At 34.6% G+C, this 12,810-nt stretch overlaps 2 protein-coding genes across 2 annotated transcripts; both read left to right on the top strand.

The window, feature by feature from the left end:
* The first annotated feature begins 6,444 nt into the window (after positions 1–6,444).
* On the top strand, positions 6,445–7,634 carry LOC108216163 (F-box/kelch-repeat protein At2g44130). The gene has a single exon (XM_017388851.2). It carries the CDS (start codon positions 6,536–6,538, stop codon positions 7,568–7,570), a length of 1,035 nt encoding a protein of 344 aa, XP_017244340.1. The 5' UTR covers positions 6,445–6,535; the 3' UTR covers positions 7,571–7,634.
* A 1,245-nt stretch (positions 7,635–8,879) lies between these two features.
* LOC108218308 (IQ domain-containing protein IQM6) lies at positions 8,880–12,754 on the top strand. The gene is made up of 9 exons (XM_017391208.2): positions 8,880–9,018; positions 9,636–10,114; positions 10,377–10,491; positions 10,576–10,641; positions 10,750–10,838; positions 10,936–11,023; positions 11,247–11,486; positions 11,591–11,692; positions 11,961–12,754. Exons 2-9 carry the CDS (start codon positions 9,687–9,689, stop codon positions 12,612–12,614), a joined length of 1,782 nt encoding a protein of 593 aa, XP_017246697.1. The 5' UTR covers positions 8,880–9,018; positions 9,636–9,686; the 3' UTR covers positions 12,615–12,754.
* Positions 12,755–12,810: the final 56 nt, after the last annotated feature.

Genomic DNA, 12,810 nt, shown 5'->3' with positions numbered 1-12,810 from the left:
AGCAAGAGGGAGATGAGAATTAGGAGGAATATGCATTAAGGCTCTCTTTTTGCCATCCTTCTCACACTTCTCATCAATCACTAATATGGCGGCAACTCTATTTTTTCTCTCTTGTCTCGTTATTTAACTTGTATCCTTAATTTGTAAAGAAAAATAATCAGAAGAAAGGGCGTGCCATACAAGCCTGTTTGTTAAGTTCTTATAGACAAATCAGATCTTCTTCTATGCTAATATGCATTTGCTCACATATCTGAATCTTACAGTACTTTTTGTGATTTTTACTTAAACCCGACTCAAATTACGATTAGTTCAACAACTCAAAACTAATCATAACTTAAGAATAAGTTGTGTTTAATAACTTAAAGAACTCAAAGCTTACTGCATTCAATCAAACAGTATTGTTGGTGGTGTGAGATTAAAGCCAATTCCAGAGGTCGACTAAAAAGGTGGTTGAAATATATAGTCACTTTGTCTTAATTTTAATTTTCAATTAATGGTGTTTATGTACTTGTAACCAGTACGAAGTATTTCAGATTCTGCATTATTGTTAACTGACAGAGAAATTATGATTCGTGACTTGTTGCATGTTGCAACGTAAACTTTCATTCAGAATCAACAAACAGAAAGACATTAGTCATTACCATGCCCATATTATCACTATTGATCATAACTCATTTTCTCCTCTCCCTCGCATCTTTCTTTTTTTATGAAAAAGGAAGCAAAATACAGTTTCTTTGGTACATGTCGATTACAGAACTTTAAATACACACGCATCCTAGTAACGATAGCAGCAGCATGCATAAGTGTCTGAGAATCTGAGATGCTTAGGACAAAACTAAGCGTCTCTAGCGCAATGTCCATGCTAATAACGCAGGATTGAAAATGGACTAATTAATCCGGTGCTTTAACACGAGAATGCTGGATTCAAAGTGAGGCGATGAGGGTAAGTGGTCCTGCAAAATGTTGAATGTGCAAATGAGTAATGACTGAATTGTGCTCCCTAGTGAAATGTAAGAAATCTACAGAAGAGCTTTGCCGGGAACTTAGGTAGAATATGCTAGTTTACTAACCAAAGTTTTGTCGTGTTGTTTGAAATCGGCACTCTCTTCTAGTCCCCGCAACTAATGAATCCTATGTATCCCCTCCCCGGCATGCAGAGACACGTTTACTAAGTGGGTTTAAGTTGTCTGAATCGGGGCATATGTTGTCAGCAGGGGTTGAAAGCTACCATGCAGCATGAGAGCAGAGAAATGTAACTATCTAGTTGGGCTATATACATACTTGGTCTAGTGCATGTAACTGCACCAGATTTTTATGGACGAGAGACCAATTATCTGATCAAATGTAATTGGGCCTTTTCCCGGGTTATCATACAAATTCATTGTATTTTAGTTGCATGTTTCTTCAACTCAAGCCCTCTTGATTTCTATCAATGTCAGACAGAAGTTCAGAAAAAAAAGTTATCATTCTCAACTTATGAAAGAAAAACAAAAGCAGAGTTGCTTCTGGTAAACAAACAGCCGCCGAATACTTGAGATGTTAAAATTTTTAAGTCATTAAAAATATTTGAATATCATAGTTTATAAGTTATTAAAAATGTGTAGTAGAAAAAAAATCTAGTTTTTTAGTTTCTACTTCCGACTTCAAAAAGCCTATCAAAAATATTTTTACGAGACCATCACAACTTATATTGGATCAAAGAATCCACGAAGGAGCGTTGAACATATAACTTCCATGCGAGAATGTATCTCAACATTAATTTTTACGGTAATTTCTGAAATAAAATAATCAGAATGCACGGTACGCAGGAACAAATGCCGCCAATTAAATAAGCATCAAACGTCGGTGAAGAAGTTTGTTCTTGAGAAAGCTGACCTGAAATAAACAAATAAAACGAATCTAGTTACAAGTTAGTTATCCGAAACATTTGGTGGGCTGCATAATTGATCCCTCATTCTTGAGAACATGCCTCTGTATATTTAGGATAAGAAATCAGTCAACTTCGCATGCTGCTTTCCTTATCTTTCGCTTGATGGATGAAAATTTGTGAACTGTAATGTAATCTAAAGTAATGGGTACATTACACTAGAGTCTGGAAGGGGTGTTTGTGTGAGCGTGACTCTTGATAATATCTACAACCTTATCTTAAAATGAGGATTACCAAAGGTAGCCCATTTTTTGATTTATTGTAATATAAAAATAATATCTGGAACAATATCTAAAAATATTTGGGATAATATCCGGTGGTATTGAGTCCTCAATTATCCGTAATTATATCATAAAAATTCTTAATTTATATTTTAAATATCAACTATATCCTATATATTATATTTATATTTAAACTTATAATAAAGGTAATTATAATTAAATAAACTATTTTATAAGAATTAGATTTTTTAATATATATAATTTAAAACGAATGAGAGAATGCAATTATTTTTATTATCATACTTGTTGAAGTTGAAGATAACGAAGAATGTACTTGACAGAGACGAAAGACTTATCCGACGACCAGCGGATTTGGAAACCGGCAAGAATACCTCTTCATTTATTTTAAGCTTCCAAGTTGCGAGTGTGACACTTCATGATCTCATTTGTGCTCTGTAAAATTTTCATGTTTGGCTCCTAATTTTAGGACCCTGGCCTAATTGTGATCCTTGGCTCAACTTATCGTATAAAAGAAGAATTTATTTTGAGAAAAGTAGTTTATATTAATACACTAATTATTATAGTTAAATACTTTTTTTTTTTGAAAAATTATAGTTAAATACTTAAAAGCTGTTTAGCATTATTTACTTATAAATACGAATATATAATTATCTATTTTTTTAAAGAACACAAAGAAAACAGATTAAACGTCTATATCACCCGCTTTCCTCCACATTCTGTGCATGTGCATGTTATTAGTTGAGACTTGAGAGTTGAGAGCATTTGAAGTAATTAATCATGTATTTTCATTGTTATAATAGTCGTCACTTGAAGCAAAACGTACCATGTAATGTTCGTCAAACATTTCTACTTAACAAACAAAACAAACCAAGCCTCATAAACATCAAACGTTGTCGCACAGTGCCAGCCATTACCTTTACATTCTCCCCTTGTTTAATAATTCCACCTTGTTTCACCTCTGCATTACACTGGCAGTATTATTTTATTACATTCCAGCGACACAAACAAACAAACAAAATTATTGTCTTATCCTCCTCGGAGCACAAAATTAGCAATAGCATCAGAAAAATCAGAAGTCGGATCTAATCGATTGAGTTACTGATTCAAAATTAATTAAAAATTAGAAACTAATCAAAAAGATTAATCAGAGTGAAAATCGGATATATTTTAATATTAAAATATTATTTTAAATTTAGTTATTATTATATTAGTTATTTATGAGTAAGTATTTCATAATTCTACGATTGTTCATATTTAAAGCAATATAATATATTAATTTTAATAAATTATTATATATATTTCGATTAAGAAAAAAATATAAAATTAGTTAGATTCTAAAATTCAAATCAATTGATCACAATCAATGTTCTAAAAATCCCCGATTTAACCGATAAATCCCCGATTAATCCTCTGCAAGGTCGGCTGCCGATCCGATTTTTGAAATCCGATTAATCCTTATATATATTTCATAATCAAAGTATATGTGATAAATTATTAAAATTAAAATACTATATTACTTTAAATATGAATAATTATAAAGTTTATGAATATAGTAAATATATAAGTTACTAAATAGCTAATATAATAATAACTAAATATTAAATAATATTTTAATATTAAAATAAATCCGATTTTAACTCCGATTAATCCTTCCGATTAATCCCCGATTTCCGATTAATCCTTGAATCGGTAGCTCAACCGATTAGGTCCGATTCCCGATTTCTGTAATACTGATCACAATTATTAAAGATTAATCGAGTCTGATCGACTAGACCGGAGATCCCCGGAACACTGCTCACTCATCATAGTTGTTAAGTTTGTAGCACAAAATCAGAACTGGTTAAATTAAATACCTGAGGTTTTCTGGCAAAAAATAATAATAAAATACCTGAGGTTAGTTACGGCTGCAATTGTATGTTAACGACTGGACTCACATAGGCATAGTGGTTTAAGAGGGAAATGGGAGGCATAACTAACTAAGTGACGGATATATAAGTTATTAAATGTTTAAATAATTATCCGCATTTCGTCAAAAAAAAATATTTAAATAATTATATTTTGGATTTGATAACTAAAGGATAAATAGTATTATGGGTTGAGAGTAGCTCAAGTGGTAAACTTATACGTCAGTCGTCCTGAGGTTTCGGTTCGATTCTCACCTATATCAAAATTTATATATCGAACAAAAACATATAGTATCACAAGAAAATTTTAGCAAAAACTATATGTAAAAAAACAAAAATGAAGAATTTAGGTCGAGGAACCAATTTTAGCCCTCTCGCTCAGTACCACCCAAACTATATGATGGGTAGGAGTAGGGGTGAACACGGGTTGGGTTGGGCGGTTTCAAGGCAAAAAACGACCCAACCCAATATAATCGGTTTATGAAAAAATTAACCAATCACTCAAATATATTTGTCTAACCCAACCCTATTATTTATAGGTCGGGTTGGGTCGGTTTGGGTCGGGTTAATTGGGTTTATTCTTCCGGTCAAAATTCAAACTCAAAATAGAAGTTTAAAATTATTAAACATTTGTCAAGGTATCATTAAACAGAATTGATTAGCAACGTTAAAGCAGAGATTATGATTTTCTCTATCTTAGTTTCCAGCGCCCTAAAACCTACTATTAGGACAAACTATCAGTACTGAAAAGTGTATATTTTTCCCTCTGTTCGGACCTGGTGTAGAATTAGGACTAGCAAACCATGGATCCATTTATTTATTAAATATAGGGAATTGATAAATAAGCTCCACATTTTACTATTTAAACTCCAATTCCATATTTTATACCACATTTGCCCATGTTTTCTACACATGTTTCATCCATATTATAGGTGATTATGCTCTTTGGGTAGAAGAAAAAATTGAAATGAAGCTTAAATTGTAAAGTTTGGAGCTTATTTATCAATTTCCTAAATATATGTATAAATAAAATCTTAGGGACTATACTAGATAATATCATAATATATATGGGTCTCCAATATTTATGCAATCGGGTTGGGTCGGGTTGGTTCAGGGTTAAAATATGTTAAAACCTGACCCAACCCAATTTAATCGGGTTTTTTGAAATTAACCCATTCAAATTTCGGTTTTGATTGGGTCGGGTTATTCGGCCAAAAACAGGGTTGGTTTGGGTTGGTTTGAGCGGGTTGAGCGGGTTATGTTCACCCCTAGGTAGGAGAATATACAGGGGGTGTTTGGAAGTTAGCTTTTTGAGATGAAATTAGCTTTTTGGATCAAATTAGATATTTGAGCAAATGAAAAAGCTAATGTTGGTGTTTGGTAGTTAGCTTATTGAAATAGCTTTTTGAATTCAAAAAGCTAATTTTGAAAAAGCTACTAGGATGAGCTTTTTCAATTAGATGATTGGCAATGTGTCTGCGTAAAGTACAAACAGTTAATTCAGTCAGTTATTTACCAAACATTTTTTTTAAAACAGCTAATGTCAATCGGCTAGTCAAAACAGCTAATTCAATCAGCTAGTCAAAATAGCTAATTCAATCCGCTACCGCTAACAGCTACTCCCTCAGTCCCAAATTAACTGTTCAGTTTGACTTTTTGATGGTCAATTTGACCCAACTTTGACTGAAAATTAAAAATTATTCTTTTACAATTTTACAAAACTGAAAAATATATTCTAGAATAGATTTGATAATCTTTTCAATGATATATATTTCATAATTTTATTTAATTATTTAATATACATATTTTTCAGTCAAAGTTAAGTCAAATTGACCATCAAAAAGTCAAACTGGACAGTTAATTTGGGACGGAGGGAGTAACTTCCAAACAGGGCCATAGTATTACAAGAAAAATTTAGCTAAAAATATATATAAAAAAACAAAAATGAAGAATCTAGGTCGAGGAGCCAATCTCTCGCTCAATCCCACCCGAACGATATGATGAGTAGGATTTATAAATGTAAGAAATATGAGTAGAGGGGCGGAACTTAATATATATTTAATGTATAAAATAAATTAAAAACAAAAATAATTACGTAATCGATTTTTATATCAATTTTTTTTATTATATTTGATATATTGTAAAGTATAAAAATTAGATGGACAAAAGAAGAAAATAGGAAAAAAAAATGTTCGGGACGAACAAATAAGAAAACAGCGGAGGAGTATATTTTACTAGTAGCACCCTAATTAAGTCAGCTCCAGCTATGCATAACACGTGGCATGATATCATTCAATTCAGATTAGATAATTCCAATATTCCATGCACAGTGTAAACCTCATCTCGACTATAAATAGATAAAAATATGGACCATAAACATCATCCACTCTTTAATATCTGCATCGATAACATAAACTCATCCTACACGCATATACGTTTCTATTACTACACTCTACACTTCCATGTCTAAACAATTCACCGAGTTAATTCCGGGCTTACCCGAAGAAATCGCCCTAGAGTGTTTAACCCGCTTACATTTCTCTGCTCATCGGGTCGGATCTCACGTCGCCGAGCGATGGCGCCAATTACTTCAGAGCAGAGATTTCTATTACCACCGAAAGCAATCGGGTCAGACCCGAAAGCTTGCCTGTTTAGTCCAGTCGCTCCCAGTTCCAAAAGAGCCTACCGGGTCGAAACCCGCAGCTCAAGCACGATACGGAGTGTCCGTTTTCGACCCGGGTTCGAGAACATGGTACCGGGTCGACCCGATTCCAAAGTACCCGGATGGAATGCCTTTGTTCTGTCAAGTTGCAAGCACTGAAGGTAAGCTCGTGTGTATGGGTGGGTGGGACCCAGCGAGTTACGAACCGGTGAGGGACGTGTTTGTTTACGAGTTCACGACTCAGAGGTGGACTCGGTGTCAAGATATGCCTTCGAATCGGTCCTTCTTCGCCGTTGGTGCAATGGAAGGAAAAGTTTACGTTGCTGGAGGACATGATGATAGCAAGAACGCGCTTAACTCGGCGTGGGTTTATGATTTGAGTAGCGACGAGTGGACTGAGTTGACTCGGATGAGTGAGGAGCGAGACGAGTGTCAGGGGATTATAATTGGGAACGAGTTCTGGGTCGTGAGCGGGTACGAAACGGATGCTCAAGGACAGTTTAAGAGTACGGCTGAGGCGTTTAGTATTGACTCGGGCGAGTGGAGGCGAGTTGAAGACTCGTGGACAGTGAGTCAATGTCCGAGATCGTGCGTGGGTGTGGGGAAGAATGGTGAGTTGATAAATTGGGCTGAGACTGACTCGGGTGTTCGAGTTGGAGCATGTGGGGTTAATCTGGGTAATCGGAGCCTGGTAACCGGGTCAGAGTACCAGGGTGCAGCACAAGGGTTTTTTTTAACGGAGAGGAGAGAGGGGCAAAATTGTAAATCAGTAAAAGTTGAAGTTTCCGATGATTTTTGCACGTTTGTACAGTCAGGCTGCTGCGTGGAAATTTAGGAATGTATCTAATAAATTACACCCTCCGTGCCCTTTTAAATAGAGTATTTCATTTTTTGCACTATTTTTTGAGTAATTTCTTTTGTGCACCAAGTACATGAAAATTTTCATTTATCATCTTTTGAAACTTTATTTTATAAATAAAAATATAGATTGTAAATTTTAATTTACTGAAAATGTGTAAAAAATAATAATTGAAATACATTTTTCTCCCAACAATTTCTTTTTCGGATATTCCATCCAAATTTTTTAACATTTCAATACTTATAGTAAAATTTTACGATATAGATTTAAACTGCTGCACTACTTTCTCCCTCTTACTCATTTTTATATTTCCACTCATTTTAATATGTTCTCTCGAATACTCGTCACATATTTTAATACTCCTCTAAAATATAGTTGTATAACCTATATTCAACTTTTTTTACCAAACAAAATTTAAATAAAAAGTTAGATATTAAATTTTTATTTAGAAAAAAATATTAAAAATAAGAAGATGATAATGTTAATTTTTATTTCTGGAATTACACCTCTTTCCCAGACAGCTTAATCATTTAAAAACTTTAATTTATTTATTACTTCTAGTCTAACTTTTTTATTTTTAATAAAAAATATTTTTTTAAGTTTACCCAACCGGTCTCTATGGTTGGTCTCTGTGTATGATTTTAATACAAAGCAAGATAGATATGCAAAAATATTTTGTATACATTGAAATGTGCAGAAAAAGCAGCACGGTTTTGGAAACAGAGATATATGAACGTGGGTGGTGGACTGGTGGGTGTGGTATTTGGCGGACATCGTGAAATGTGAAGTGAGAGTGGAGACATCAGTGCTCGGTGGTGTGTTTGGGAGAAACTGATCCTGACGACGTGTTTTTTTACCCGTTTGTGTAAATAAATAAAAATATTTTTAAAAAATTAAGAATGATTACTTCTCTCACAGCTTCTTTTCAATTTTATTAACTTATTTTTTATTTACTTTTACTTTGCTTTTTAATATAAAGAAGAAATCATTTTTTTTTAAATTAACCCAAACGACCCATTGACACAAAGCAAGGTTATAAAAAATGATTTTTCTGTCGCATCGGCTAAGAATTAAATTCTATGTTTTTGACCGTGGCAAAAAAAAAAAAAGAAAAAAATTCTATGTTTTTGATTATTTTGATAGAAATTTATTTTTGAATAATAATAGACTCCATGCATATACGACAATAACACAAATCATATGAAATTAAATATATAAAATTTAATTCTTAACATATGCACTTATAAAAAAAACTTTCAAAACACTTTCAAGAAAATAAAAGAGACACACCCTCGTTATCCGGTCTCTCTCATTTTTTCCCCCAACAATCACATCACACGTATCTTTCCTTTTCATTTTAACTTCTCTCTCTGGAATTCCATCTCCCCCTACTTTTACTCTCCTTGTGAAGCTCCTACAATAAGGTACCATCACTCCTTGTCTCATGCTACTTGTGTTCAAATATGCATTTCTTAAGAAAATATATTGATTTTCATATGTTTTATACATAATGGTGATGAAATTTACTTGATAGGAAATGGGGTATCTCATTTGCTGAATTTAGAGTTCTCTGTGTGGTAGATTGTTTGTGATTTGAGCATTTGAGCATTGGTTTGAAGATTTAACCTGCATTGTTCATTTATATATGTAATAAAGGTAGAATTTTTATCTCAGTTACTGTAAAAGATTATTTGAAATCAGGCATAATAATAATATTATGCTGTTATTATATCTTTTTGGATTCAAGAAACCTCACAAGTTGCCTATGTTCTGTTTTGTATGTGCCATTGCGGCATTGCATAACATCTTGGCAATTGGCATAGATATAGGCATTAAAATTTGAGTTTCTTTATGTTACATTTCTCTGGTAATAGGCCAATGCTGCCATTTTATCATGTTTCATCTCATGTGAAAACATGTAATAATGAGGACAAATCTTGAAATGTTCAGTTGTGTTTTTAAGAGTATGGCAGGTCATGATTCAGTAAAAACTATATCCTAAACAAGGAATTGAACTGTTTAGTTTTGTTCCCATTGGCAGGTGCGTTGATCTTAGATATCCTGCTTTTATATTGTACGAGGATATCTTTTCATGACCATCACGGAAACTTTTATAGCTAGATCACTAAGCTTCGAGGGTGATGACATAGAGACTGCACTGCAATCTATTAGTTTTAAAAGTCTAGATTCTGAGTCTGGCATTGTGAAATCAGTTGAACCCCCAAAATTGGCACTTGAAAGATCTGTTGCCTATATAGATATGGATCAGGGGTCACCGGTAGCCATCAACTCTTCTCCCTCACATGCAGAAGACAATGTAACTCTTGTGGAAGTTGGCAGTAACAGTGAACAAAGTGGTGATTATTCGCCAAGTATAGACATGCCAACAAATAATCACCTTAAACCACCAAGGTCGAAGGCCCCAGAACATCTGGCAGCACTGAGGTTGCAGAAAACATATAAAAGTTTCCGAATTAGAAGACAACTTGCTGATTGCGCAGTTCTGGCCGAGCAGAGATGGTTAGTCTACTTCACTTCTTTGTATTGTTTTTTGGGGATTTACAATCCACTAGTATAAATAAGCTATTTTTACACAAGTCATATGACCATATAATTATCACAATTCGCACTTTAGGTAGTTCTGACAAATGCTATATACTATTGTATACTAAGTGTTTATGAAGTAATAATTTTAATAAGTTGTCTTCATAGTGACAACAGGCATCCTTCTCATTCTTCATATGTGTGTTTTTGAGCATGAACTTGCATATGTGATTTTTAGGTGGAAGTTACTAGATTTTGCTCAACTCGAGCGCACTTCTGTGTCATTTTTTGAGGTTGAGAAACCAGAAACTGCTATTTCACGTTGGTCTCGAGCAAGTACCAGAGTAGCTAAGGTAGCTTCTGAATCTTTAAGGCGTACAATCTCGTGGCTTATTATTCTTCTTTATTTTACATTTTTCCGTTCTCTTGATTGGCAGGTGGGAAAAGGCTTGTCAAAGGATGAGAAGGCACGCAAACTTGCCTTACAGCATTGGCTAGAAGCAGTAAGTCTCATCTCTAGAATCTAGGGTACTGCTGCGCAATTCTCTATATTCAGTTATAAATTACAGGTGTAAATACTCGCTGATATACTTTTTTATTATGTAATATAGATCGATCCCCGACATCGTTATGGTCATAATCTTCACTTCTACTATTCTCATTGGCTGCAATGTGCCAGCAAACAGCCCTTTTTCTATTGGTAACATTTTTTTGACTTGGTAACAATGAAAAACCTTTCCCTGCTCCCCAAGATTAATCAGTTTAAGTGTTCTTAATTGTCAAAACTTAATTTTCAGGCTTGATGTAGGAGAAGGGAGAGAGCTTAACCATGAAAGATGCTCTAGGTCAAAGCTTCTGCAACAATGCATAAAGTATCTTGGTCCGGTGAGCATCAAATTTCTTTATAGCTCCTTGCTCCCATTAACAAGACTATCATTCTTGTAAGGTTTCAATATAAAGGCCTTACCAAATGTGTAAGTCTCCCGCAAGGTCAAAATTTACAATAAAATATCAACCTACGTCCCATGCCGTTGTAGAAGCAATAGCTCTTCCCATATTTATGAAGTCAATAATGTGAGAAACCTAACAAAGCCAACTTCATTTACAGACAGAAAGGAAGGAATACGAAGTCGAAGTGGTTAGTGGAAGTTTAATCTACAGACACAGCGGGAAGGTTATTGATACCAGTGAAGGACCTGCAGATGTCAAGTGGATATTTGTTCTCAGCGCTTATAAGATCTTGTATGTTGGGAAGAAGAAGAAAGGCAAATTTCAACATTCAAGCTTCTTGGCTGGTGGTGCAACATTGTCTGCTGGGAGATTGGTGGTGGTAAATGGTATTTTGAAGGTAATACTGATCTAAAGTGTGCTCTGTTTATTATGTCACTGAATCATTAATTTGATATGACAGTGCATTGGTTGATTACTAATTCATAGTTTGCTACTCAACAGGCGGTTTGGCCTCACAGTGGACACTACCTCCCAACAGAAGAAAATTTTCAGGCACTTATGTTATTTCTCTTGGAACACAATGTAGATCTCGACACGGTCCAGGTAAAAAGAAATTTGGCCACGCTTGATTGATCAAGTGTAAGAAGATATGCATGTAAGTGTGAGCATAAAATATCCTGTGCTAGATAACAGATGATTAACAACAAGAAGCACGTTATTCTGAGCTCTGATGAAGTGGGTCTAATATGCAAATAGGAGTGTGTCTTTTTAACCAAAAGTATATATTTTCATATTCTAGTGCTTGTGGAGGATCAAAACTATTTGAGGTCACTGGTTGATCAACTTCATTTTTTTACTTGTGATTCTGCAGAAAAACTGCAGTGATGATGAAGAAGAACCTCGTTTCAGGAAGGAACCTGGTTTGCATAGCAGCAAGTCAGAATCAGATCTTCCTCATATGAGGGAACAAGATGATAACATAAGCTCTACTTTGGCAAGGCGGACACGTGGGATCTCATTAACACTGACGACTCTTGAAATACCTAAAAAGGAGAGATTAATTGAGGTGTTTAAGAAGGAAGGAGAACAGCAAAGAGCTAGATATAGTTCTCGCCCCATATATTGTTCATCCGATGAGGATGGCAATGAAGCATCAGAGGAAACTGATGATGAGCTTATAGTTTCTAAGCGTAATCTGTTTGATGAAGACGAAGAAGAATATGAAGAACCCGTTCCTAGAGAAAAGATCATGGCAAGATTAGCTTCGCATAAAGGAATGATGTCTTACCAGTTTGCACAACAGGTATCTTGCAAATGGACAACAGGAGCTGGTCCGAGGATTGGATGCATGAGGGACTATCCTTCAGAACTTCAATCCAGAGTTCTGGAGGATGTGAGTTTGTCCCCAAGGGCAAGAGGCAGTCATTACTCTCCACGAAAGTCACCTCATGGTGCAAGGCTTCCAACTCCGACTAATACCCGAGGGGAAACAACTCCGGGCAAAAGTCCTCTTGCTCGAGAGTAAGTTTCTCAAAGACCACTTTACCTTTGGAGCAACTTTTTCATCAAATATCAAGTGTATAATTATTTCAGTTGTATTGGATGCTTAATTAGTTATACCTGGTTTTCAAGTTGAAAAAGATGGCAGGAATTCTTTATTATTCATTTCAAATGTCATGGAATATGAATGCATTCGAATATTCGATGCCTCTTTTGAGCAA

The sequence above is a fragment of the Daucus carota genome, chromosome 4, assembly GCF_001625215.2.
Source record: "Daucus carota subsp. sativus chromosome 4, DH1 v3.0, whole genome shotgun sequence".
NCBI lineage: Eukaryota > Viridiplantae > Streptophyta > Magnoliopsida > Apiales > Apiaceae > Daucus > Daucus carota.
The sequence above is the reverse complement of the archived record's forward strand: the minus strand, read 5'-3'. Positions and strand labels throughout refer to the sequence as shown.

What these genes read in the sequence shown, in the direction of transcription:
- LOC108216163 (XM_017388851.2), top strand. Translation starts at nt 6,536, where the DNA reads ATGTCTAAACAATTCACCGAGTTAATTCCGGGCTTACCCGAAGAAATC.
- LOC108218308 (XM_017391208.2), top strand. Translation starts at nt 9,687, where the DNA reads ATGACCATCACGGAAACTTTTATAGCTAGATCACTAAGCTTCGAGGGT. An exon ending in TGGTAAATGGTATTTTGAAG is followed by an intron (nt 11,487 to 11,590) that starts GTAATACTGATC and finishes GCTACTCAACAG; the next exon opens with GCGGTTTGGCCTCACAGTGG. An exon ending in TAGATCTCGACACGGTCCAG is followed by an intron (nt 11,693 to 11,960) that starts GTAAAAAGAAAT and finishes GTGATTCTGCAG; the next exon opens with AAAAACTGCAGTGATGATGA.